The sequence below is a fragment of the Perognathus longimembris genome, chromosome 16 (genome assembly GCF_023159225.1).
Source record: "Perognathus longimembris pacificus isolate PPM17 chromosome 16, ASM2315922v1, whole genome shotgun sequence".
Taxonomy (NCBI): Eukaryota; Metazoa; Chordata; class Mammalia; order Rodentia; family Heteromyidae; genus Perognathus; species Perognathus longimembris.
The window spans coordinates 15849788-15875217 of NC_063176.1; the positions used below are offsets into that span (position 1 = coordinate 15849788).

Here is a 25430-nt window from a genome sequence, read left to right on the forward strand (position 1 = left end):
TGGATGCTGGGGAGATAAAAATGATTCTTCTTAAGGGAATCAAACTATGCAGTCTGTGTATGATTTAGGTGTGGCCAACATTACCATTTCCTCCAAAGTGATAAGGGCGAATGCAAGCAGGGTCAGCAGAGCTTGAGTACCCTTGGCCCTCATGACTAGAATTCAACAGTAACTATGGCATTCAGTTTGCTCAATGAAAATCAGGCTATCCAGCATGCCCGGCATCCTAGCCACTCAGAAGGCTGAGATCGGAGGTTTTGACGCCAGTCTGGGAAGGGAAGTCTCTGAGACTCCTGTCTGCATTTAACCAGCAAAACGTCAAACTTGGAGATGTTGCTCAAGTGGTAGAGCATCAGCTTTGATTGAAAATGGTGAGACACAGTGCCCAGGCCCTGAGTTCGAAATGCAAAAAAAGAAAAAGAAAGGAAGGAAAGAAATAATTCAGACAGTAAAGAAAGAAGAGAAATGTGAAGATAGAAAGAAAGAGAAGAAAGAAAGAGAAAAGCAACGGAAATTGAAAGGAAGGAAGGAAAGAAAGAAAAAAAGATAGGAAGAGAAGCTAAGAAAGAGGAAAGAAGGAAGAGGCCTGGTCCCCCTCCCCTGTCCCAGCCATTGGAAGAGAACAACTGTCCTTCCCACAAGATCTGGAGTTGTAAGGATGTAAGTCCAGACAAGCTGACAGTTGAAATGTTGGCATTCAAAAGAAAAATGGAGCCAAATTCACATATGAAAGTCAGACATAATAAGACTAGAAGGCTACCCAAACAGAACTGATGGGTGTCTATGCTATTCAAGAACATTGTAATTTTTAAAAAATCATGTAACATCGTGTAACTTTGTCAGTTACAGATAAGGTATTTATCCTAGCTGGTCACCAGTGGCTCATGCTTATAATCCTAGCTACTCAGGAAGCTGAAATCTGAAGATCGTGTTTTGAAGCCAGGTGGGCAAGAAAGTCGGTGAGACTCTTATCTCCAATGTATCACAGAAAAAAGTCAGAAATGGTGCTGTGGCTCAAGTGGTAGAGCACTGTCCTTGAGCAAAAAGGAGCATAGGACAGCACCCAGGCCCAGTGTTTGAGCCCTGAAACCGGCAAAAACAAAACAAAACACAAATTTATCCTATGTCCTTATTCAGTTTCCAAAGAATTTTCAACAAGATAGTGCCAAGAATATTGTGTGAGGGTATTTCAGTTAAGGAAAATGAGAAGAGCCTAGTCACTCACACTTGGTAGCTCAGTACTTGGGTGACACAGAGAAGAGGAGGAGGCTGGTTCAAGGACAGCACTGGAAAATGTTAGCAAGATTCCTATCTCAACCAATACCTAAGTGTGATAGTCCTGTGATTAATACCAGCTAGATGGGAGGCAGCAGTGGAAGAACTATGGCCCAAAGCCAGCATCAGGAAAAACTTGAGACTCTATGTAAAAAAATAGCTAAGAGTTAAAAGGCTAAGTGTATGTGGCTTAAGTAGTACAGTGCTTGCTTAGCCAGTGTGAGATCCTGAATTTGAATCCTTGAGACTGCAAATATCATTGCTTTGAATCTGCTGGGTGCCAGGAACTCATACCCATACTCTCAGGAGGCTGAGATCTGATGATTGAGGTTAGAAGCCAGCCCTAACAGGAAGATCTATGAGCCTTTCATCTGCAGTTAACCACCAAAAAGCTGGACATGGAGATGTGGCTCTCAAGCAGCTAAAGGACAGTGCTCTGAAGCTGAGTTCAAGCCCTCAGTTCTAGTACCAGAACATGCATGCACGCATACACATACAAACACATACACAAACAACAACACACAAAACCCCATTGAATCTAACTGTACTTTTACTAACCTAGACTTTTCTGCGGGGTTATCAAGCTGTTTTTTCACATGCTTCATGGTACCAAGTGGAATGAGGCTTACAGCACTCTCACTAGACTTTACAGAATACCATTTTATGTCTGTGCCTTTGGTCTGATTAGAGAGCAAAAGAAGTTCTTCTTGCCTTTACAAAGCTTAGAATTCACTTGCTATACATAAACAAAACCTTTCACCAGTAAGAGGTTCCCAGTGCTGTTCTAAGGGAAGTTTTCTGTTTGGCTTTATTTTGTAGTTTGTAGAGTCCAGCAACAAAGATTTTGCTTCATTATGTCTTCAGTAGGCCCTACAGTCTGGATTTTAGCAGAGCAGAGCCAATAGATGGATAAAGAACACGTTCTAATAACACCATCTGAGCCCCGTTGTTAGTACTAACTGAAGTCCGACGACCTCTGGATTTCACCACCAAAGCAGTTAGCCTGGACTGGTGTGGCATCTGCTCTGGGTTGTGCCCTTTGGAACAAACCAGTGAACGGACGTTAGTGTTTCCTTGAGTGCAGTGCGTTTCCAAGTGAATTATTAAATCTGAATAGGTAATCTATGAGAATTCTTCAGTTTGTACCCAGTTTGGTCACCCAGGTATGTGGTGTCAGAACCTGAGACTTGGAATTGGTGTCTGAAGTGAGGGCAGGCTTGTGAAGTCAGCCTCAACCCTGAGGAGCTCATGTCAGAACTGAAATGAATCGAATGGTAGCTGGACGACAGCTGCCATTTATATTTTGGATGCAAGTCCCTTGCAGGATGGGTTGTTTACAATTTTTTCCTCCCTGCTTATAATTGGCCTTTTCATCCTTTTTTTTTTTTTTTTTTGGCCAGTCCTGGGCCTTGAACTCAGGGCCTGAGCACTGTCCCTGGCTTCTTCCCGCTCAAGGCTAGCACTCTGCCACTTGAGCCACAGCACCGCTTCTGGACATTTTCTGTATATGTGGTGCTGGGGAATCGAACCTAGGGCCTCGTGTATCCGAGGCAGGCACTCTTGCCACTAGGCTATATCCCCAGCCCTGGCCTTTTCATCCTTTCACAGAAGAAAGTTCTAAAACTTGATCAAGTCCAGTTTATAATTTGCTTGGGTTATATTTTTTGGTGTTAAGTTTAGGAACTCTGCCTAGTCCTAGGCTTCTAGATTTTCTTCGAGTTTTTTCTCCCTTCAAGAAGTTTTATGATTGTGCGTTTGTTGCAATGAACCCCTCATCCCATGTGAGTACTGGGGCTTAATCTCAGGACTTGTAACTCTTTTTGCTCAAGGCTAGCACTCCTCTGTTTGAGCCACAGCTCCATTTTGTGTGTGTGTGTGTGTGTGTGTGTGTGTGTGTGTGTGTGTGTGTTTAATTAATAAAAGTTTCAAAGAATTTTCTTCCTGGGGGGGGTGTCTTCAAATCATAACTCTGGACTACAGGCACAAGCCGCCATTACATGGTGAGTTATTTTTATATGAAGTGGGAGGATTAGGTAAAGCACTTTTTCTGTTCTAGCTGTTCTGAGTAGGACTTCCAATTCTGTGTTAACAGGAGAGTAGAAATAGGAGACAATTCTCTCTTTGAAGGAAAGCATTTGGTTTTAGGTGATTGTCCTTAAAAATGATGGTAGCTGTAAGTTTTCATTTTCCTTTCTTTTCTCATTTTTCTGAAAGTTTAAAGAATGAATAGACATCAGATTTGTTAATGAGCTTCTACAACTGATATCATGTGGTTTTTATGGCATAAATATGATGAAGAAGCCTTGCATAACTTTATTAATCAATTTGAAATATATTATTCTTTAAAAAAAATCTTTTTTTAGTACCATACATTACTGGTACAAAAAGGGTTTCATTCATTAGTGATCGCTTCTTAGTTATGCTGACTTGCAAAATGATCTTCTAATTTTACCATTCATTCTGCACTTATTAGTTAGCATTCATCTGTAGTTTTCCTTCTTTCATATTCTCACTATATACTTACAAAATTTAGTAATTCAACTTGTTGTAATCTGTGATGGCCATTTAAAAAAAAATTGCTTGGCCCTCTTTTGACCACAGGAGACCCCATTCTAATTAGTTCTTTGTTCCCGTGGGTATGATCTCATTTTGTCTGAGTATAAAAAAAGATGTGTCCGGCTCCTTTTGTACTCGTCTCGTCCAAGTATAAGAATTGGCACCTTCACCAGTGAACCTGTCTAGCTTCCAGTTTGCTGTCTCCTTACTCCAAATCCACCTCCTCTGTCCTGTTTGGGGATGCCAGAATTGAATCCTGCCAACAGGATTAGTATTGCCAGCTGGCATGCTTTTGAGCTTTGTCAGTAGAGGGCACTGGAGGGACACTACAGAGCAGGAGTCTCTGCTGTCCTGTTCTCTGTTTCCTAAGGCTTTGCTGCCAGCATTGCCCAGAGTACCAGTGAGCGGGAACGGCCAGCTCCCTTTCTGCTCAGCAATCCTGCCCCTTTGTTTCCTGCTCACCGGCTTTGGTCTGCTGGCATCCTCGAAGTAAGTATTCCATGTAACCATCTCTGCCCACCACGCTGACCCAGTTGTGCTCATGGTTGTGCCCTACAGCTATTCTTGGGCTGCAGCTACATCCTTTCTAGTGACTGAATCTTAGCTTTCAGGAGAGGGTCCCCTTGGCAAGTTGTTCTAGTGCTTTCATCTCACATGTAATCAAGCTTATGGTATGATAAAAATTGTCTTTGATCCTCCCTGGCTAACTCCTTTATTTCTAGCTAATAATCCTTTTTTTTTTTTTGGCCAGTCCTGGGCCTTGGACTCAGGGTCTGAGCACTGTCCCTGGCTTCTTTCCCCTCAAGGCTAGCACTCTGCCACCTGAGCCACAGCACACCTTCTGACCGTTTTCCATATATGTGGTGCTGGGAAATCAAACCGAAAGCTTCATGTGTAGGAGGCAAGCGCTCTTGCCACTAGGCCATATTCCCAGCCCCTCTAGCTAATAATTCTTGGTACCCAAATTACTTTTGTGTTTTCTATCTTGCGAATGAGCCTTAGCTGATGGAGATGTCGTATGGGGGTGGTCTTTGAATGGAATCCCTATTTATTGTAAGATGTCATTCCAGGGTTTAGTTGCCTTGCCTTTGGATTTGAGCACAGGGCTATCTAAGCAGCCTGCATGTGGGAAATGGCTACGTGTGTTCTATGGCCTGTGGGGACAGCACAATTGAGCGCGGTTACTTTTGGTTGCGTGGCACTGGGCCACTCAAGGCAAGGGGGTTGGCAGCTTCGCCCACTGCATTTGGCCTGATGACATCAACAGAGTTTGTCTTCTCACTCAGATTATAAATAGAATTCATATGTATTTGTTTCATATGTTAGTAGTTTCTCCCAAAATTGAAATGTCTGGGGATCATTTTGGTGGCATAAGATACAGATCCAATTTTTATTTTGTCCAAAAACAGATTCAGTGGTGCTCAGGGATCTGATATCCAACCATTGAATCTCACTTACTGAAAAATCCATCTTTTCCCAAGTTGTATTAGATCCAATGTCATGTCATGTCATTACATATGATGTTTTGTGGTATGACGTATGTCATGTTATATATTAGAACAGATAAATATTGGGTTGGCTTAGATTCTTTCATACAGTAACTTCCACATGAGCTTCAACCTATTTCTAGACTTTTTTTTCTATCGACCTTTGTTCATGCGCCCGTACCACAATGCTTTTATTAAAGAGGCTTTATAGTGTATTTTAGTATGGAGGCTAATCTTCTCTTTCTGCTGTTATCTTTCAGAACTTTTCCATATTCTTATATACGTGTTTTCCAACTTCAGAAATAGCTTGCTTTGCCCCAGGAAAGACTTTACTTTTTAAATTTTAATTTTTTTCTTTCTTTTTTTTTTTTTTACTGATCCTGGGCTTTGAACTCAGGACCTGGGTGTTGTCCCTGAGGTTTTCTGCTCAAGGCAGTGTTCTACCATTTGAACCACAACTCCAGTTCTGGCTTTTTTGGTAGTTAATTGAAGATAAGAGTCTCCCAGATTTTCTTGTCCAGCTTTGAACTGAAATCCTCAAATCTCAGCTTCCTGAGTAGCTAGGATTATAGGCATGAACCACCAGCACCTGGCTTACTTTCATTTTTTATTGGAATCCTGTTCTTATATAATTGATATATATATATATACATATATATATATCAGAAGAACTAACATCTTTCAGATATTGTGTAGTCCTTCACCAAAATAAATGTTAGCTGGAAGTGGCTGTGTTCACCTTTAGCATCAAGCACTCTACAGGATGAGGCAGGAGGCCCAAGAGTTTAAGCATAGCTGGGCTATGTAGTAAGGCCCTATCTCAAAAAAGCTACCACATACAGCACATGCTATCTATGTTCAAGTCTTCTTGAGCTTTTTTTTTTTCTCTAATGTTTTAATTTTCCTAGTATAGTTGTGGTGCATTTCCTATTAAGCATTTTATTTTTTTGTTTCTCTATTAATTATATGTCTTCAAGTGTAACTTTATTTTTGTGTAGGTCTTAGGTAACTTTTCTTTTATACCACTGTATAGAATTGTTTTTTTCTAGCATTGATTTTGTATTTGTGAACTTGTCATTTACCTAGAGACACTAGTTGATGATCTCACAGTTCTTATGCATCTTCTATTAGCTTAAGTATTCAAACAGCATGGTGCTCAGTTGGAGATCACGGGCAGATTTGATATGATCCTAATGATAATATTTCTAATGTGTCTCCACTAAATGTCATGTTGCTTTCTGGATTGAAGCATAACATGTATCATCATGTTAAAGAAGTATCTTTTAATTTTTATAAAATTAGTAATAATAGTGAAGCATGGATGGCTCATGCCTATCATTCTAGCTACTCAGGAGCCTGATATTGGAAAAATACTTGTTCGAAGCCAGTGCGGGCAGAATAGCCTGTGAGACTCTATCTCGAAAGAACTAGAAGAAAATACCAAGCTGAAGATGTGGCACAAATGATAAATTGCGAGCTGAGTACACAAGCTGAACAAGTGAGAGGCCCTGAGTTCAAACCCTGAAACGAGCAAAGTCCCTCCCCATTGCTTCCCACTCAACAACCACCAACCATCTGGGAAATGGAATTGTTAACAGACTATCTTTCACAGTATCATTTTCTCACAAATATTTCTTCTCCATTGATAGGGGTTTGGCCATGTCATCTATGAACTTTGATTAAAAGTGGCAGTGTGTAAGGTCTGAACTCAGTATATTAGTGTCTTCACCTCTTATCTTTCTGCTTCTATCATCAGAAAGGACATGGCGGTGGAGGGGAAGGGGTACAGCTGATAAGCACTGAGAGACAGATAGGGCAAACCTGAATTCACCATTTCCTTGGTCAACCCACCAACTAGGGATAAAGGTAAATACTAAATGCTATAAGTCAACTAGATTATAAACGCCGTAAGTCAACTAAATGCTCTAAGTCAACCAGGATGTTTGTTACTCATTATTTCTAAAACAATAGCTAATATTGTGTTATCTAGAAATTTCTCACATAGCATTTCCCTCATTAGATGGGGAATTATCAATAAGTGAATGAGTGAATAAATATGAATACATTCACCAATATTGTTAAAATAGTGAAGATTCTGGCATTCGTTGAATGCCAGTGGCTCACATCTGTAATCCTAGCTATTCAGGAGGTTGAGATCTGAAGATTGCAACTCAAAATCAGTCCAGGAAGGAAAGTCTGTGAGACTCCTATATATCCAAGTAGCCATTAAAAATCTGGAAGTGAAGCTTTGGCTCTAGTAGTAGAGCACTAGCCTGGAATGCAAAAAGCTATGGGATAAGCATCTGGGTGCTAAGTTCAAGCCCCAGTACTGACTGGCACATAAACAGAGACATAAAAAAAGTTATATTTTGTGAATTGCAAGGCAAGTGTAAAAAAACCAATAAGAAAAAGCAATTAACACCAGCAATCTTGTTACATTCAAGGTAAATTTATTCACACCAACAAAAATGATCACAAGAACTTTAAAAGCAGGTATTATAAGGAGGTAAGATGCTATGTAGTATCTCTTTTAAAAGCATGAGAGAGTATTTTGCTGGATTTTACATGCATTTCTATTTATGATAGAATAACAAACTCTAAAATGCAGTGATTGTTGGAATTTTGATTGTTTGCATGGAAAGTATATGAGCCAAATGCTAAAGCTTTTAGGTTAAAAAGGTCTTACGAGAGCACAACAAACTAAACTAATGATTGAAACAGTATTTCCACATACACATAAATCCACTCACTGCATCGAGAAACATGCACTTCGTATGCTTTTAATTCTCTTCAATGTATTTTTTCCTTTTTACTAAAATTAAGGCTAGAAATTCAATTCTCCTCTTTTTAATTGGCCTCCGAAGATGTACTGTCTAACTCGTGAGAAATGCGAAATTCCGGATGTTTATCCTCCATACTTCTAGGGTCTAGGACCAGCATATCTTCCTGGCTAAGAAACTCACGGCTATGGAGCGCATGGCTGATCTTTGAACTCCCCTGGCTGTCAGGCCCAGCAGGCTTGTGACTGGATTTCTTATTTTCTGAGGAATGCTCATTGCCGTGGTTGCCCTGTGATTCTGAACTGTGGGACGACTCCGTTTCATGAGTGTCCCATTCGGGAAACCTGATATGAGGCACGGGAATGACCCTGAGTGAATCATGGGCCTCCTTGCTGTCATGTGGGGTATATTCCTCATGTGAAATATGAGGGATGGGGATGACCTTGATGGATTCCTGGGCCTCCCTGTGTGCATTAGAGACCTCTGGTGCAGAATGAAGAACAGGGATGACCTTGAGTGTCTCGTGGGACTCCCGTTCTTCTGGAGATGAATGAAGAACAGGGATGACCTTGAACGCATCATGGGACTCTTTGCTTTTCATGTGTGAGGTGAGGTCCACCTGTGAAGCATCAGGAATAGGGATGACCTGGTATGCACCATGAGAGTCCTTGTCCTTAATCTGTGGACTAGTGTCCTCATGATTAGAAACAGGAACACCGGGGCCGGCCTTGGGCGCATCATGGGACTCCTTGCTTCTCAAGTTTGAGGATAATTCCCCAGGAGACTGAATCACAGCACAAATGGAAGAAGAATTAGATGGCCAGGCAAGGATGGGAATATTACATTTCTTTCTTTCTTTTTTCTTTTTTTCTTTCTAACTTTTAGGTCAAATCCATACTCAAGAAGGGCTCAACTTGGTTGAAGGAAACACTCTTAGCATATACTCTGTACTTTACCAATCTCTTTTTCCTAAGTTTAACAGACAAATCCCTTTTAGTGATATGTCTACTAGTTTAATATTAAGTAGTTTATTCATCTATTAGTTTGGTGGTATGTCTTTTAGTTTAATAGACATATCACTTAGGTATGTAACAAAACCTATGGAGTAGCCTCAATATTTCTGATTGACATAAAGAAAATGTGCATTAGAAGTTAAAATGCAGAAACCAGATTATACCTGCAACCCAAACTACTCTATGGGCAGAGCTTTGGAGGTTCCAGGTTTGAGGTCAACCCAGACAAAGAAGTCAGTGACACTCCCAACTCAACAACCACAAACAAAGCTGAGCATGGTGCTATGTGCCCAACATGCCAGCTAGGCAAAAAGCCTAGACAGGAGGACTGTAGTGCAGTGCGGCCATCCTAAGAAAACAAAAGTCCTGGGAAAGCTTGCCTAAGAAGCAGCTAAAGTAAAAGTTCTGAGGATGTGGCTCAAGTGGTAGAGCTCCTGCCTAGCAAATATGAAGCCCTGGGTTCAAAACCTCAGTAATATATACTCTCACTCCCCCCCCCCCAAAAAAAAGGGGGAAGGAAAGAAAGAAATTGAAAATACAGAGTAAATAGTAATGGCAGTCCAGATTGGATTGGGATTCTTTGAGTCTAGGTTCAGTGCAATTTGTGATGCTACAACTTCTCTTAGGTATATGACTCCAAAACATGACCATTATATTTTATAAATAATTGCCCTTTTCTGGCATCTTTTTGGATTAAAAAAATCAGGTGACTATAATGAATGTCTTAGAGTGAGGATTTGGAAAACTAAGCAAAAATTATGTTAGGGAGACAAAATTAAGAAGAACTCACCAAATGGAAAGAAGATTGTACTAAAAGGTCAAAAATAAAATACTGAAAATGTTTTTATGCTTGCTGAATGACAGCCAAATAGGCACAGCCTACTTTCCAAGAAGTGAACTCTGCTTAGAGCCGTTGAGTGTGTCTGTGCAGGGACTTACCTGAACATTAGACACTTCTGAGGCCTTAGACTTCTTCGAGGTATCACCATGGCTTTCATGGCTTTCATGGGCGAGTGTGGGAATAACTGAAGTGAAGACTGGTGTTGCCACTGTGATAGGGGTAGGCAAAGCGACCACTTCTTCCTCATGGTGGTGAGACTCATCTGAATGGTGGTGAGAGTCATCCCCTCGGTGAGAATCATCCCCATGGTGAGAGTCATCATGGTGGTGATGGTCGTGGTGAGAGTGGTGCTCCGAATGATCATGGTTGTGACTATGATCACGACTGCCTTCGCCTTCATCTGACTCAGAGAAGTCCTGGCTGTCCATGCGGTCTCCAATGTCATCCTCGTCCAACTCGTCCATGTGGCTGTCGTTGGGATTACTGGAGAAGGCCTAAGAGTTAAAGATGATTCCACAGATCAGGGCCTGAGGTTGTGTTTTCCCTTAGTCTTTCTACTCTTTTACTTGCTTGCTCGTTTCTTTGGTATCTTTTTGTGTGTGTTTGTGAACACCTAGAGCATTTAGGAGCAAATCCTTTTAGTAAAAGGATAGATGAAATAATATTCTAAAAGGCTTTTCCTATTTTCTAATACCAAAGTCATTTGTAAGCCAGGCACTGGTGGCTCATGCCAGTAATCCTAGCTATTAAAGAGGATGACATCTGAGGAACCAGGTTCAAAGCTAGCCCAGGAAGAAAAGTCTGTGAGACTCATCTCTGATTAACCACCCAAAGGCTAGAAGTAGAGCTGTGGCTCAATTGATAGTGTGTCAACCTTGAGCAAAGAAGCCAAGCAAGAATGAAGGACCTGAGTTCAAGACTCAGTTCTGGCACACACACACACACACACACACACACACACACAATATTTTTACAAGTATTTTAAATCCAAAAAGTTGAGCAAAATGTTCATATTGATACTATTGCTTTGGTCTGATGGACTTGATATATAGCTCAATGGTAGAGCACTCTCCCAACATGCCTCATGCATTGGGTTCAATCCCCAGCACTACACACACACACACACACACACACACACACACACACACACAAACACACACACGTAGAAGAGATTGATAATAAAATAAAATATGCAAGAATAGTTGCACAATTCAGACATTATGTAGTTTGATAAACTCAGTGACATAATAGATACAGACAAACGTGAGATTGATTATTCTGTTTGAAATGAAAAGTCTCAAGGTAACTAAGAATCTATCTTACATTATACATATCATAACCTACAATCCGTCCCCTATTATCCAGGTGATAATCTGTGCACGGAATTACACAGTGTAATTAGCAAATATGTTGGGTTCTTTTATACTTTTCTTTAAGAACTCTTCACATCTTCAAATGGATTCTTAAGGAAATTTCATTTACCTTGCTCAGTAAATATATTCATGATCCTAGTTAAAAAGAATTCTAGGGGCTGGGGATATAGCCTAGTGGCAAGAGTGCCTGCCTCGGATACACGAGGCCCTAGGTTCGATTCCCCAGCACCACATATACAGAAAACGGCCAGAAGCGGCGCTGTGGCTCAAGTGGCAGAGTGCTAGCCTTGAGCGGGAAGAAGCCAGGGACAGTGCTCAGGCCCTGAGTCCAAGGCCCAGGACTGGCAAAAAAAAAAAAAAAAAAGAATTCTAAAGAAAGATGCATTGTGCTAGAAATGGAAACATGCTAATGGAAAAATCTTGGCTGTGGGATACATTAATGCTGTATTTTTTCAAATAATTTGGTAAGGCATCTTTAGAATACTTTCAGTAAATTATAAGAGGCTTAAAATTTCAAGGGATAGATATGGTAGACAGTTTCTGCAACACCAAACTTGTCTGATCTCCATTTCTGACATTTAGTAAATGCAAGGCCTTCTTTTTTTTTTTCCTGAGCAGGTTTTGCAATGGAGATTTGTTGGAAAACTTGTGAGTAGTATTTTGTCAAAAGAGAAGGATGTCATGGTTTTTTTCTTGTCTTCAGTGACAGAACAGGAAAGCCCCTGGGGAACTCACCTCTTGTTTCAAGTCCTCAGTTTCTTCAGAGGACACCACATTCTGAAGAGAGAAGGACATATTAATATATATCACACATGACCAGCTTTCTGACTCAAAACCAAAGCCACTTTTCAGCCTCAGTAGGGATGTCTTTCAATACAGGAATCCAACCAGTGGATCATATGTTGTAGGTACATATACCCCACCAGGTGGGAAACCTAGTTGACATATCAGAAACCCCTGCTTTGGAGCTGTCTATGCTTCGTTTTGCATTGGGTTTTTATTTGTGGCGCTGGTACTAGAGCTTGAACTCAGAACCTGGTGCTGTTCTTAAGTGATTTTACTCAAGGCTAGCACTCTACCACTTAAGCACTACTTCTGGTCTTTTGGTGGCTATTCAGAGATAAGAATCGTACTGACTTTCCTGCCCAGGTTGTCTTTGAACTGTGATCTTCAGATCTCAGCCTCCTGAGTAGCTAAGATTACAGCTAGGATTACAAGGACCCACCGGCTCCTGGCTTATTGTTTAGTTTTAAGAAATTTAGAAATACCTGTGGTGCTAGGAGATTCTTCTTCTCAGACGAATCAGGCTTTATCCATGAGGCTGCATCTGGGTATTTTTTGCTAAAAAGCTGTAAAAAGGAGGTATATATTTGTCATTGAAACAACCCCACACAGCTCAAGGATCTCAACTCAATAAACTGGAAAAATGACACTTTGCTAGTAAACACACTACATGTTCATATTCAACCAGAAATGGATAGTCTTTTAAAAATCATTTTTAACATTTTTATTGTAAAGATGATATACAGAGGGGTTACAGTTATGTAACTGAGATAATGAATATATTTCTTTTTTTTTTTTTTTTGCCAGTCCTGGGGCTTGGACTCAGGGCCTGAGCACTGTCCCTGGCTTCTTTTTGCTCAAGGCTAGCACACTGCGACTTGAGCCACAGCGCCACTTCTGGCCATTTTCTGTATATGTGGTGCTGGAGAATCATATACATGAGGCCGGCACTCTTGCCACTAGGCCATATCCCCAGCCCAATATATTTCATTTTAAGCAGTGTTACTGCCTCCCTCATTTTCTTTCAGTTTTTTCTCTCCAGATCCTCATCCCCCCAAGTTGTACAGTTCATTTCCAACATAATGTCCAGTCTCACTGTTGAATTAATACATCCTCTTTCCCACTGTTTCTGTGCTTCTCCTACCCCTCCCCAAATCAGATAAGCTAACATACAAGAAAAGGGGTACAGAAATAAAACACAAGGACAAAACAGAGATAAAAATTAAAAAGAACCACAAATTGTACCTTTCTTGGAGTTCTTTTTGATAAGTAGCTTTTTTTTTTTTTTTTGGCCAGTCCTGGGACTTGAACTCAGGGCCTGTGCACTGTCTCTGAGCTCAAAACTAGCACTAGAGCCACAGTACCACTTCTGGCCTTTCCGCTTATGTGGTACTGAGGAATCAAACCCAGGGCTGCACTCATGCTAGACAAGGACTCTCTTTCTCTCTCTCTCTCTCTCTCTCTCTCTCTCTCTCTCTCTCTCTCTCTCTCTCTCTCTCTCTCTGTGTGTGTGTGTGTGTGTGTGTGTGTGTGTGTGTATACAGTGCCAGTATGGGAAATTGAGCCCAGGCCCTTGCACTCTGGTTAGCTTTTTTGCTCAAGGCTGACACTCATTACTTGAGCCACAACTCCACTTACAGCTTTTTGCTGGTTAATTGGAGATGAGAGCCTCCAAGAGTTTCCTATCTAAACTAGCTCTGAACCTTGATCCTCAGATCTCATCCTCTGACTAGGATTGCAGGCAGGAGCCATCAGCATTGTACTCATTTACTGAAATTTTTTTTTCCTCCAAAATATGACCGCACAGTGCACTTTTGAATCCAGGGTGACGGGTGCTACCCCCGAGCACCGGCTGGGTGGGAGCCGGCTCCGACACCGGGAAGTCCCATTTAAAACGGACTCTATACCGTAGCAGGAGGGTGAGGGGGGGAGGTTGTGGCTGGATGCGTGGTCAGGCGGCAGTGGACGTGGAGAGTCCCGGGGCGGGGGTGCAGGGGTGGGGTGGGGAGCCCAGCAGATGCGCCTGACTGGAAACGTGCTCTGGAGTCACAACTAGTCCAGCAGCGCGGGGCCCTGACCGCCACGTATCCCGCACAGTTTCGCCGGCCGCCGGGTCGTTGGAGGGCCGCGCGCGTGGGTAAGGACGGGATCTAAGGGGCTCACGACCCCGGCAGCAGGGGGGCGGGTCGGGGGGGGGCGGCGCTGACAACCGCGCACCTGCCGGACTCCATGGACACTGCGACGGCGCCGACCGGGCCATCTGGGGGGACCCAGCTCAGTGCTGCGAAGCTGCCTTTCTGGGGCTGCTGAATTCTTAACAGTACCAACAGTGCTTCAGGCACTTCTTCAAAGGGTTTTTATAAATAGTAGTTCATTTGATCCTCTGACATGCCGTGAGATAGACCACACTGTGTTTCCAAACTTATGGTTCAGGAAGCTCAGCCACAATGTGGTTGAGAGGTAATAAAAGGCTAAGCCAGCAACCAGGCCCAAGCATATTGGCTTCTCACACCTTCCTCCCTGGTCTAGTTTTGCCAGCTGAATTTTCCTTCAAATAAAGGAGGACCCTAAAGCAGAGGTGCCCATAATTGCTATAGATCTTCATTTCTGTCCCATGGAAAATAGAAAAGCTTTTCTAAGGCTATGTTGTATAATATCCTCTCCTGTGTCCTATAAAGCTACTTACATCTATGTTAACGAAAGTTAAAAAAAAAAATTAAAAATTCAGGTGGGTACCAGTGGCTCACCCTTGTAAACCCAGCTACTCAGGAGGCTGAGATCTGAGGATCGTGGTGGCTCCAAGCCAAACCATGCTGGAAAGACCATGAGATGCTTATCTCCAATTAAGCATTAAAAAATCTGGAAGTAGAGCTCTGGATCAAATGGTAGAGCTCCATCCTTGAGTTCAAAAGTTCAGGGACAGGGGTCAGGACCTGAGTACAAGTCCCAGGATTGGCACAAAAAATAAAAACTAAAAATAAAAAAATCTGGTTTCTCAGTTTCATTAGTCATTCACTGTCTGCTTTATCAGGCCATGACAAATACAATACTAAGATCATTGCACAAAATACCTATTTGTCCAAGCTGCCAAACGCACGAGTGGAATGGCTTTTCAAAGCCAAGTTAGTGCCTGTGGCAAGTGATGACGATGTTTTAGTGCAGATGGGTGGAAATTGCTCTGCACAAGTGTCACGTGTCAGGCGGTTGTGCCCAGCTCAAATGACTCCACAGCCAAAGGTACTGAGAGTGAGAACTTGGGGTTTCTCTCAGGCTCTTCCTCAGCCAGCCAATGGGAAACGAGAATCAAATGAATACCTCAGCAGCACCTAGGGCTCTCTCCTGGCTGCCTTTAAACAGAGCAACTTCCAATGGGCTTCTCTAAAAAAGAATGCTGGAACAAGAGGGTGCCTGCCTCAGAAAGATGCAAAATCTACTGGATTTGATGAAGCCTCTGTCTGGGTCTTATGTATGTGCGTTCTTTGGTTGGTGAGTAGTACACCTGTCTGTCTCTGCTCAGTGTGTATGTGTGATCATGTGCTCGTGTCTCTCTCACACATACTGATGGTACATGTGATACACATTCAGGAAAACTATTAGTTAAATTCAGAATTTAAAAATATTAAAGAGAAAACCTGCCCATATGTATGTCTAGGAGAAGAATGGATTTAAAAATATTTAGCAACCTTAACACCAATAGCTAGGGCTCATCTTCTGGGTTCTATCCTAGCAGACTTTTCTGTTTTCTCTGAGGTAAGTTTCTGGGATTCTACAGGGCTGAGCCTTGCGTCCTCTACCACAAGGCTTCATGGGTCTGCATCCTCGCCAGATTTTTATTCTATTTTACAAACACGACTAGTTCTTGCCTCTAGAATGGCCTCTGTTTTCCAGGAAATGTTACCTTCCTGGCTTGTTGCTGTGATTAACACCCGTGTTCTCCAAGGAGGGAGAAAATGGACATGCACAAATGCCCACTCACACAGGCCCCAAACAAACACTTCCTCCTGTCTTCATTAAGTCATGGAATTCATGCCTGCAGGGACCCCCAGGAAGAGCTCTATTGGCCTTCATTATATTCATGTGGCATTGAACTCTCTGTGCTCTTTTGTCCTAGCTTCAAGGACAAAGCTCACTTGTTATTTGGCTGGCAGTGTTTTATCTATTGTGGAGGGGCAAGTACATTGATGATGCTGGTCAAATTATCGTCATGAATAAAGAATTGCGTTTGGTCTTAGGCTTAGAAAAATGTCAGCAGATAAGCACAATAGATATAAACAGCACAAATAGACTTTCTTTTCACAATGGGCTTCTTAGCAAATATCTTTGTGGGCATACCAACAGTTCCGGCCAATATCTGAGGCGAGTTTTAAACTCTTGTCTTTTACTAAGGAAAGCAGCAAGTGACATTTTCTGCTTTTAGAAAATGTTGACTTATGGAAAGAAAAAGTCACACACACTTATAAAACTCATTTGATATAAGCAGTGACAACCTGGAGCATTGTTTTAAACATTAACAAGTCTAATTAACAAGCTGAGATCTATAGTCGACAATGGATAAACACTGGCAAACTAACAAGCTTGAGTGTGAGGTGATTAGCAAGCTTGGTTGTAATGAGTAATTTTGGTAGTACCCCTCGGAATAATTGCATAATTCCTTGCATGAAATGATCAACCTGGACAATGCTTACCTGCTTTTCCTCAGAGCTGCCAGAATCAATCTGTTTAACCTTGGGAACAGGAAAGGAGAAGAAAAATAACAATGTAAATGTATTCTTAGCACAATTCATTGTTTTTCAAGAATTTTCTCTACGATTCAGCGGTACTTACTGGGCGGGAATAGGTAATGCCTATGAGGCAAAAGAAAATCACTTCAATTTTCATGACTGTGATTTTTCCTGCAAAACATTTGGAAAGGAATATTTAATATAGTACGATGGTATGGTTAAAACATATCTTTTTCATATGGCTGCATGACAAAATAATCTCAAGCAAAGAATGCTCTAGTGGAACTTTTCTACTTCTTGGGGGAAGCTTTTTACTGTGAGGTTCTTTTGAGTTGGTATTTGCATTTTCCTCCCCTCGCCTCTCTCCCTTGACAAGGGACAGGGGAATTTTACAAGTCTATAGTTACTCAACTTGAAATCTTGAGTTCCAGAGAGTCATTACTCTCTTATACTTTCAGCTACTGAAACCCAAAAAGTGATCAAAGTTGATTTAATCAATTAAAATAATAAGCTAGTGTGAGAATACATTTTTCAAGGAAGAAAAAAAGGGGAATAAAAGACATTTGCTTTGTCCATTTTTTCCAATGTGCATTTTAGATGTGATTCCTAGTTTAAGTTATTTAAAGGGTGCTACTTAGGGTGAACTGATAACCATTTGGAAGTTAGTTATTTAAGACAAATATTTCAGAAATTTTAAATGAAAAGAAAACATTGCAAACAGTCAACAACTTTTCTGTTTGTCATAAGAAGTCTATATAGTGGCAAAAGGTCTCTTGGTGAAATTTTTAACAGCTTAATTGAAGTAAGACATTGAGAAAGAGCTTAGAGTTTTATTTTCCTTGAAAACAAAATAAATTAAATCATTGCAAACTAACATCATTGATGGCTTACATTGCCTTCATAGTAATCTATTGAAATCGATGTTGCTATCATTAATGACTCCAAAGAGACATAGAATTTTCCCTTTTGTTTCTGATTGAAAGCAGTGATTTCAGTCCTTTTGGAGAAGGATGGAAGTATTTTTAATGTTTGTACTTCAAAGTACCTGAAAACTTTGATCCAAACCACCTGTAATGTATCTGACCTGCTTATTCCAAAAACACTAGGAGAATTCAAGACAGATTAACAGCATGACAGCCAAAATTATCTTCCTAAATCTTGAATTTCCCCATGCAATTCAAATGAGTGTGTGCCCAACGCCAGGGCAGCTAAAGGCTTACCTTGGCCGGTGAGAGTCAGTGGCTGAGGATGCCTTGCGTCTGAAGCTCACTGGCCAGACATCCCGAATTTAAAGGCTCCCAACAGGACACTCTCCACCAATACAGGGGCGGAGTGATGTGTCAGAAGGTTTATGCCACTGCCCAGCCCACGGGCTCCCACACTTCCCCTTCTGCTATTGTGGCTGAAAAAAAATAAAAACAACACCCAAACCAAACACACACACACACACACACACACACACACACACACACACACACTCCTACAGTTAAAACATTGTATGCTTTTCATTGATAGACTTGAGTGCTGTGAATAGTTCTTATGGTGATTTTATATATAATTTCTGAATTAGTTGAAAAATATTTAAGGACTGACAAATTCAATAGGATGGATTTTTTTGGTTGCTTAAGTTAGACCAATTTCATATCTGCAATCTCATTTGTCCCTATCATATTTTTGCATTGAAAAATAATTTATTTGAAAAATAGTAGTCAGTGCTTCAAATGTAAAAAAATAGTTTTTATTCACTATCATTAAAGGAAACTGATACATGATTTTCAAAAGGATAAGTTTTATCATACTTTTTCCCCCTCTTTTCTGGTGTCTGTCCTGGGGCCTGAGTTCAGGAACTCAGGAACTGGATGCTGTCCCTGAGCTCCTTTTGCTCAAGGCTAGCACTCTACCACGTGAGCCACAGCTCCATTTCCAGTTTTTGGTTTTTACTTGATTTTTTTGTATTTTACTGGAGATAAGAGTCTCACCAACTTTCCTGCCCAGGATGGCTTTGAGATGTGATCCTCAGATCTTAGCCTCCTAAGTAGGCAGGATTACACTCTTGAGCCGCTCGCCAGCACCCAGCTCTATGATACTTTCAAAGAATACACGACTTTTGTTCAGTCCCACTGAGTTGAGAGGACCTGCTCTGGCCCTTGATGCTCAATCACTGAGTGCTGTCAGCAGCAGCTGGCCATTTAGTTTATACGAGTGACACTAAGGATATGGCAAGTTGGACTTTCAGTGACATTTCCAAGAGTCTGACTATTGTACAATATAAAGTTATTTGCTAGTGAAGAATATCTAGGAACCATATCACCAAGACAGATGAAGGGTAATTTATTCTGAGTTACAGAAGGAAGGTAGTTTCTGACTGAACCTACTTCATTGAAGTTTCAGGGGCTAGACTGTGGCTTTCAGTCTCACTGTCACAAATGACTTGGGTGACCTTGGACAAATCACATAGCCTATCTATACTTGCTTCCTCATCTGCCAATTGCACCTATTATTGCCTATTTGCAGTTGTGCAGAAGTGTGGGTTAGTATGTATGACACTAGTAACATATTAGATGTGATGCCCCTGCATATTTTAAGGACCTTGTGTGTCAATTATTATGGACATTTTTGGCAGGAGAAGGCCATTCTGATTTGTAATGCCTTTAAATCAAATGTGCTCTTAGAATGAGCCTACTTGTGAGATCTTTAAACTATATATATTAAAGAGTAACTTGGGCATCCCTATAGGAATACAATGCATTTCTGAATTCTCTTTTTCCAGATTTTCTCCCAGAATACATAGTTATCTACTTAATAAGAAAGAAAAAAATAATGTCTATATTAAGAAAGCTTTACTGAGAATTTCAAAAAGTTTGAGAGAAAATTAATGGGTGAAGTACAGCAAAATTCAGGTTAGCAGAGAAATGAGTCTATTTTAAATAATATTATCTTGGCATGACTTTGTGCTCGTTTTTTTCTTAGTTGTGAAATGGAGAGGCCACTATTTCTGTCACACTTCATTTTAAGAAGCCTGTGTGAATAGATGAAAGGTAATCTCTCCTATCATATTAGTTCTAAATGTCAGTTCTGTTTGCCAGTTGTGGTTTTTAAAGTATTCATAAAATAATTTTCTGTAGGATCAGTAGTATACGTAACACATAGGTTTTCTTTTTCTGTCCTGGGGCTTGAACTTAGGTCTTGGGCACATCCCGGAACTGCTTTTGGTCAAGGCTAGCACTCTACCACTGAGCCACAGGGCCACTTCCAGCTTTTTCTGTTTATGTAGTAGTTAGAAATCGAACCCAGGGCTTTATGCACGCTAGGCAAGCACTCTATCACTAAGCCACATTCCCAGCCCAATCCATAGGTTTCTAAGCACTTGGTGAGGTAGGAAATATATATCTTGGAAGTATTCCTAAAGAATTGATCTTGTTGAATAAATAATTTATATATTACTTAATGGCTGCAACATATTAATCACACAGGATGCAAAGTTGCAAGGGTGACTTCTTGTGTTTTTAACACATTTTCCCCCTCTTTACGTTGTCCACAGAAGCTTGTCATGTTTACAATTAAATGGCAGGAAGTCCACAAATTATAAAAAAAACAACCAGATTTCTACAGAGCTGTTTGTGGTTAACCCTGTGCCTACGGGAATGATTCAGTATGAATGCGAGAGTTATAGGAAGAGATGTTGCTGGAGCTCAGCCACCTCCGTGTGAACTATATGACCCTTGTAGGACTGTCCTGTTGTAGCTCCACAGGACCACCTGGTGGAGCACTTCCGAAAAGTCCTCTAGACCACAATCTGCTACTACTTTTCCCCATGGCTGGAGCAGGGAATGTCAGCCTGATCCATGACAAAACTGTAACCCAGCCATGGAAGCCTCTGTTCCTTGGAATGACAGAGGAGGAAATGTTTTCCAACTAGGACTCACTACGAAATCAGGGTCAGAGACCCAGAGAACCAAAACACACTTGTTCTACTCTGTGGACACTCTCTGCAATCCCAGGGTGACACATCTTTTTCTTCTCCCTTCCTATACTGAAAATGTTACCAATCCTCAAGTCTCACTCAGAGTCATGCCTTGTGAATCTGTGGTTAAAGAGTGTGCCTGGCACACTTCAGAGTTGAGAAGAGAAACTGATGTGCAATGGAGCAAAGTTCTGGCTTTAGGAGAGGTACATGTGTCTTGCTTCTTTCTGAACCCAAATGTGCCTCTAATATCTCAAAGTACAATTTTCCTTTTGTTATAATGAATATGTTAAACAATTTCAACCAGAGAAGTTCAATCTGTATTGTTTCCAGTTTTCATTCTTTTCCCTTCTTTTTATTCGCATACATGAATTATACAAAGAAATTTCATTGTGGTATTTCCATGCATGTAACATATTTTAATAAATTTCCTTTTGCTTTGTCTTTCAACTTTTCTCCCCCTTTTAAAAATGTTTTGAGAGATTGCATTGTGCTATTTTAATGCATCCATAATAATAATGTATGCCGATCATTTTACTATCCATCACTCTGGCCTTTCTTAACCTCCTCTCTACTGGTTCTTTTCTCCAAACAATCCCCTTATTATATTCATTCGTGATGTATTTAAACATCTAGATAGATAGATATAGATATACATATATATTTTTTGAAGTTTAGATGCTACAGATGAGAGAAAACATGCAAGATTTTCCTTTCCAAGTCTACTTCTCTGGCCTAACATGATGGTCTCCATTTCCACCCACTTTCATGCAAAAGACATAATTTAATCTTCCTTATGGCTAAATGAAACTCCATTGTATATATAACACATTCTCTTTATCTAATTGGTTCATGGGAGCCTCGTTTGACTCTGAGGCTTGGGCATTGTGAATATTGCTGTACTAAACATTCCTGTGTGGGTATCTCTAAAATATGTTAACTTACATTCTTTAGCACAGCGGGATTAGGGCTGCTTGTCAGAGTCAAAAGATCCAAATGTCCAAATTCCTTGGAAATCTTGTATATGAAAAGAAGAAACTTAGTTATAAAACTATTGAGGAACAGCTATGTTACCACCACTATCTCATGGCATAATGCATTTAAAATATATAAAAGTTAAAATGATGTGTAATAAAACTTCATGCTATTTTTATGTTTGAATTTCTCAGTAGAATGTGAATTCTACATTATGCTTATTCTCTAAAGTTTACGTGCCAACATACCTATTCAGTAAAAGAATAAATTTAACTATCATAAAATGTATGTAATTGTACGTGAGTGGAGTTATTCCTGATGATTTTTATAAAAGCCCCATATAACATCTGCCCAGATTCCCTTAGAAATAACTCTCATGCTGAATAGATTATACCTGAGAACTTTAAACAAGATTGCTGTGCCCACAGATGCTATTTCTTGCCCAAGCTTTTGCTTTATGTCTCAACTAGCCTTGACTTTGACTTCCTGTTTATGCTTGTCTGCATTGCTGGCATGACAGACATGAACCCTCCACCCCCGCCCCCCCAGACATGGTGCTCCCCCGTGTCCTTGGATGGCAGGCATGCATCACTTCATCCAGCCATAGGTCAAGGTTAAGTCTCACTAACTTATTTTTTTTTAGTTGGGCCGCCCTCTTAAACATCCTCCTCCTATATCTGCATCTCAAGGGAGTTAGAGTTACAAACTGGAGCCTCCGAGCTTGCCATGTCTTGACTATCTTTTAATCACAGACAACAAAGAGTTAATGAGCATTGTTGTAAACACATCATAAAACTAAAATACAAAATGTTTTATGAAAAACAAGGACATCCGCCTAAACATTTGACTTTGAAAGCCAGTTTCTTGCTGAAGATTTTGATCCTTGTCTCCCCAAATGGGACTTTTCTAGAAGCATTTTTCCCAGCCTGGGGGGGATTCTATTACACCAAAGGTGGGAGGCTGGAACTGAAAAGGTGGACTGTGCCTTTCCTGGAAAATGCCTTCTGTGGTTTGAAGGGCAGTTTCCTTGCCAAAGAGATTGGGTCTTTCAGGCCCAACCATAATCTAGAGATATTTTTAGATTTTCTTTCCCACAATCACATCCTCTTTATTTTCAAGCCTCTGTGGATGTCATCAGCTTAGACAATCTATTCATGTCACTTTGTAGTTCATGAAATTGTTCAAAAGCTATCGATAATCCATGCTTGGGGCCTGAATCTCTGCTTCTCTCACCTATTTCATACCCAACACGATTCTACTATATTTTTCACAAAAAACTCTTCTTTGAAATTACACCATCACTGTTTACTTTTTCTGTGACAACAAGCTGCAAAGCTGAGTCTTCCATTTTGCATGTTTCCTCATAAAATAAGCTATCATTGTTGTATTTGTAATCTGTGGGTTTGAGGTTTAAGGATTTATTACTATTGGCTAACTTACGATTAGGAATAATGTAAAAAAGAGGTATTCAAAATAACAATAACAAAAATGACAATGTTCATTTGATATGCAAGTTATAATGTACAAAATTTGAAAATAAGCTTTGTGTCCAAATATACATTATGTCCAATATTCCTTAACTGTTTTTTGATATGAATTCTGGAGATCAAATATCTCAAATATCTTAAATATCTAGTAGAACTTACTAGTCACATTAACTATTACTAGTCACATTAGTCTATTAACTGATTTGATTCACTCTTCAAAAAATATTCCAGGATATGTTTATAGGGTCAGTGAGGCACGGAGGACAGAGGAGTTGCTTTTACCACGGGGAGCTGAAAAGCCTTACAAAGCGATGCTGAGGTACCCGTCATTCAGTTTAGGATTGCTTATGGTACTCGTATCCTTGTTAGGAATATTAGATCTAGTGTACATTTAAAAAAATCTCATACATTATTCAAATCTTGTATATTATAAATGTTCCATCAAAATCACTACTATTATTAGCTAAGTTTGATTGCAGGATGACTGATAAGTTATAAAGTTATAAATACCCAGCTTTACTTAAACTTGTCTAAAACAATAAAAACCAATGAAACACAACAAATGCTATACTATAATTGTTTGGTACGAGAAGTCTCTTATAAACAATTTTTTTCTCTAACAAGTTCAGATCTAGTAGAGATGTAAAAGTTTACTTTTTAAAAAAAACATATGTTTCTCATTTAGTAGGATATTGTTCAAATACCATTCAAGGATCATAAACTATATATGTGAGAGACTGTCAGTCTGGATCTCTGTGAATCACTGATGGAAGTACACTTCTACCGATTATTGATTGATATCAGTAGCTTCCTATAGAATACATTACAATGACTTTCAGTCTTAATTTTCTTCATTCTCTAACCCTGAAGTAAATTCCTTCTCATATTTTTAACAGATAACATATCAAGAGACAGGCATATTTCAAACCTTATATAGTACTGTATTTAAAATCCTTATTGTACCCCTAATAACTGTAGCAGTTGCTACTGACTGTATACCAAAGCTTGGTCTTCTTTAGAGTAGTTGCTGCGAGGCCTAGGCCCAGCCAATACTTCTTGGCTAAGCGTGGCCATGGAAATAGAACACATTTGTTTCATTTCTTACAAATGGAATGCAAACTGAAGTGATGTATTCTACTTCTACATTCCACTATGTGCCTCCATAATCCTCTTTCTTATCCTCTGGCCAAATGGGGAGAAATCTGAAGCGTTTTTAGAGGGCAGGGCCTCAAAGAGGATGCAGCTTGAGTTTTTCTTCATACAGTTTTTTATTGTTCCTTTGTCCCAGGAGAGGAGTAAGCCTTAATGCAGGTTTTAGTGGAAAGTGCCATTGCTGGAAGGGAAATACTTTACTTTTACATTGCCTAAACCACAAACTTAATTAAATATTATTAATTTAGACTACTCTCGCTTCTGCCATATCTCCCTAGATAATAGATTGACTTTTCAATAGATGTGAATTGTTCACACCACATTATTTGCTTCATTTATTAACTGGGCTATCAGGGTTGTTTTTCATTTGTTCTTGTTCTTATTATTGGTTTGGATACATTTTGCTTTTTTTGGCCTGCTTTCCAAGGTGAAGATAGAAACAGATAGAGAAGAAAGGAACATCAGCCTATCTGGTTATATTTGTAAATATTTGTGAATATCATGTTCTCTACAGTTTTAGATGACTTCTGTTTACTGGTAAAGATTTGTGTACAGGTTAATTTTAGACTTAGTCACTTCCTACCCGATCAAATATTGTGTGGGTCGTCAATTCTAGGAAGGTTGTTGAATTTTTAAATTGTACTATCATAATACTGGGATGACCATAATTAGAAGAAACAGTAAGGTTAGGTTAGAAGATGTTTATGGCTGGGAGCTAGAGTTTTGACCCTTTCCTGTGTGTTTCATGGCTAGTCCCTAAGCATGGGAGGACTTTCAGTCTGTGGATCTTTGCTTGGCTGAGGGGTGAGCCAGAATTCTTGGTGAGGCAGCAAAGAGAGTCTGTGTGGTATTTCAGCATGGTTCCTACACCCACTTGTCTAAGTTGGGGAGGAAGTGGAGGCTGGGGTCAGAAAGTCACCTTTTCCTGCTTTTACACATTTCCAAAACTCTCAGGCTGGGGTTTCAGATTTATTTTTGTTTATGGGGAACTGGCTTAGACAAAAGTAAAATTGTGGTGTCTTA

The 25430-nt window shown here is 40.2% G+C and overlaps 1 protein-coding gene across 1 annotated transcript; it reads right to left on the reverse strand.

Moving 5' to 3' along the window:
• Nucleotides 1–7751: 7751 nt before the first annotated feature.
• Nucleotides 7752–18141, reverse strand: Spp1 (secreted phosphoprotein 1). Its single transcript, XM_048364104.1, has 7 exons — nucleotides 18050–18141; nucleotides 16933–17000; nucleotides 16794–16832; nucleotides 12594–12674; nucleotides 12061–12102; nucleotides 10051–10446; nucleotides 7752–8882 (listed from the first exon to the last, which is right to left on the reverse strand). The coding sequence occupies exons 2-7, from the start codon at nucleotides 16984–16986 to the stop codon at nucleotides 8166–8168; spliced, it is 1329 nt and encodes a 442-aa protein (XP_048220061.1). The 5' UTR covers nucleotides 16987–17000; nucleotides 18050–18141; the 3' UTR covers nucleotides 7752–8165.
• Nucleotides 18142–25430: the final 7289 nt, after the last annotated feature.

Coding starts and splice junctions, on each gene's coding strand:
- Spp1 (XM_048364104.1), bottom strand. CDS start 16,986: ATGAAAATTGAAGTGATTTTCTTTTGCCTCATAGGCATTACCTATTCC. Junction 12,103..12,593: donor AGAATCTCCTAGCACCACAG/GTATTTCTAAAT, acceptor TTCTCTCTTCAG/AATGTGGTGTCCTCTGAAGA. Junction 8,883..10,050: donor CAGAAGTGTCTAATGTTCAG/GTAAGTCCCTGC, acceptor GCTGTGATTCAG/TCTCCTGGGGAATTATCCTC.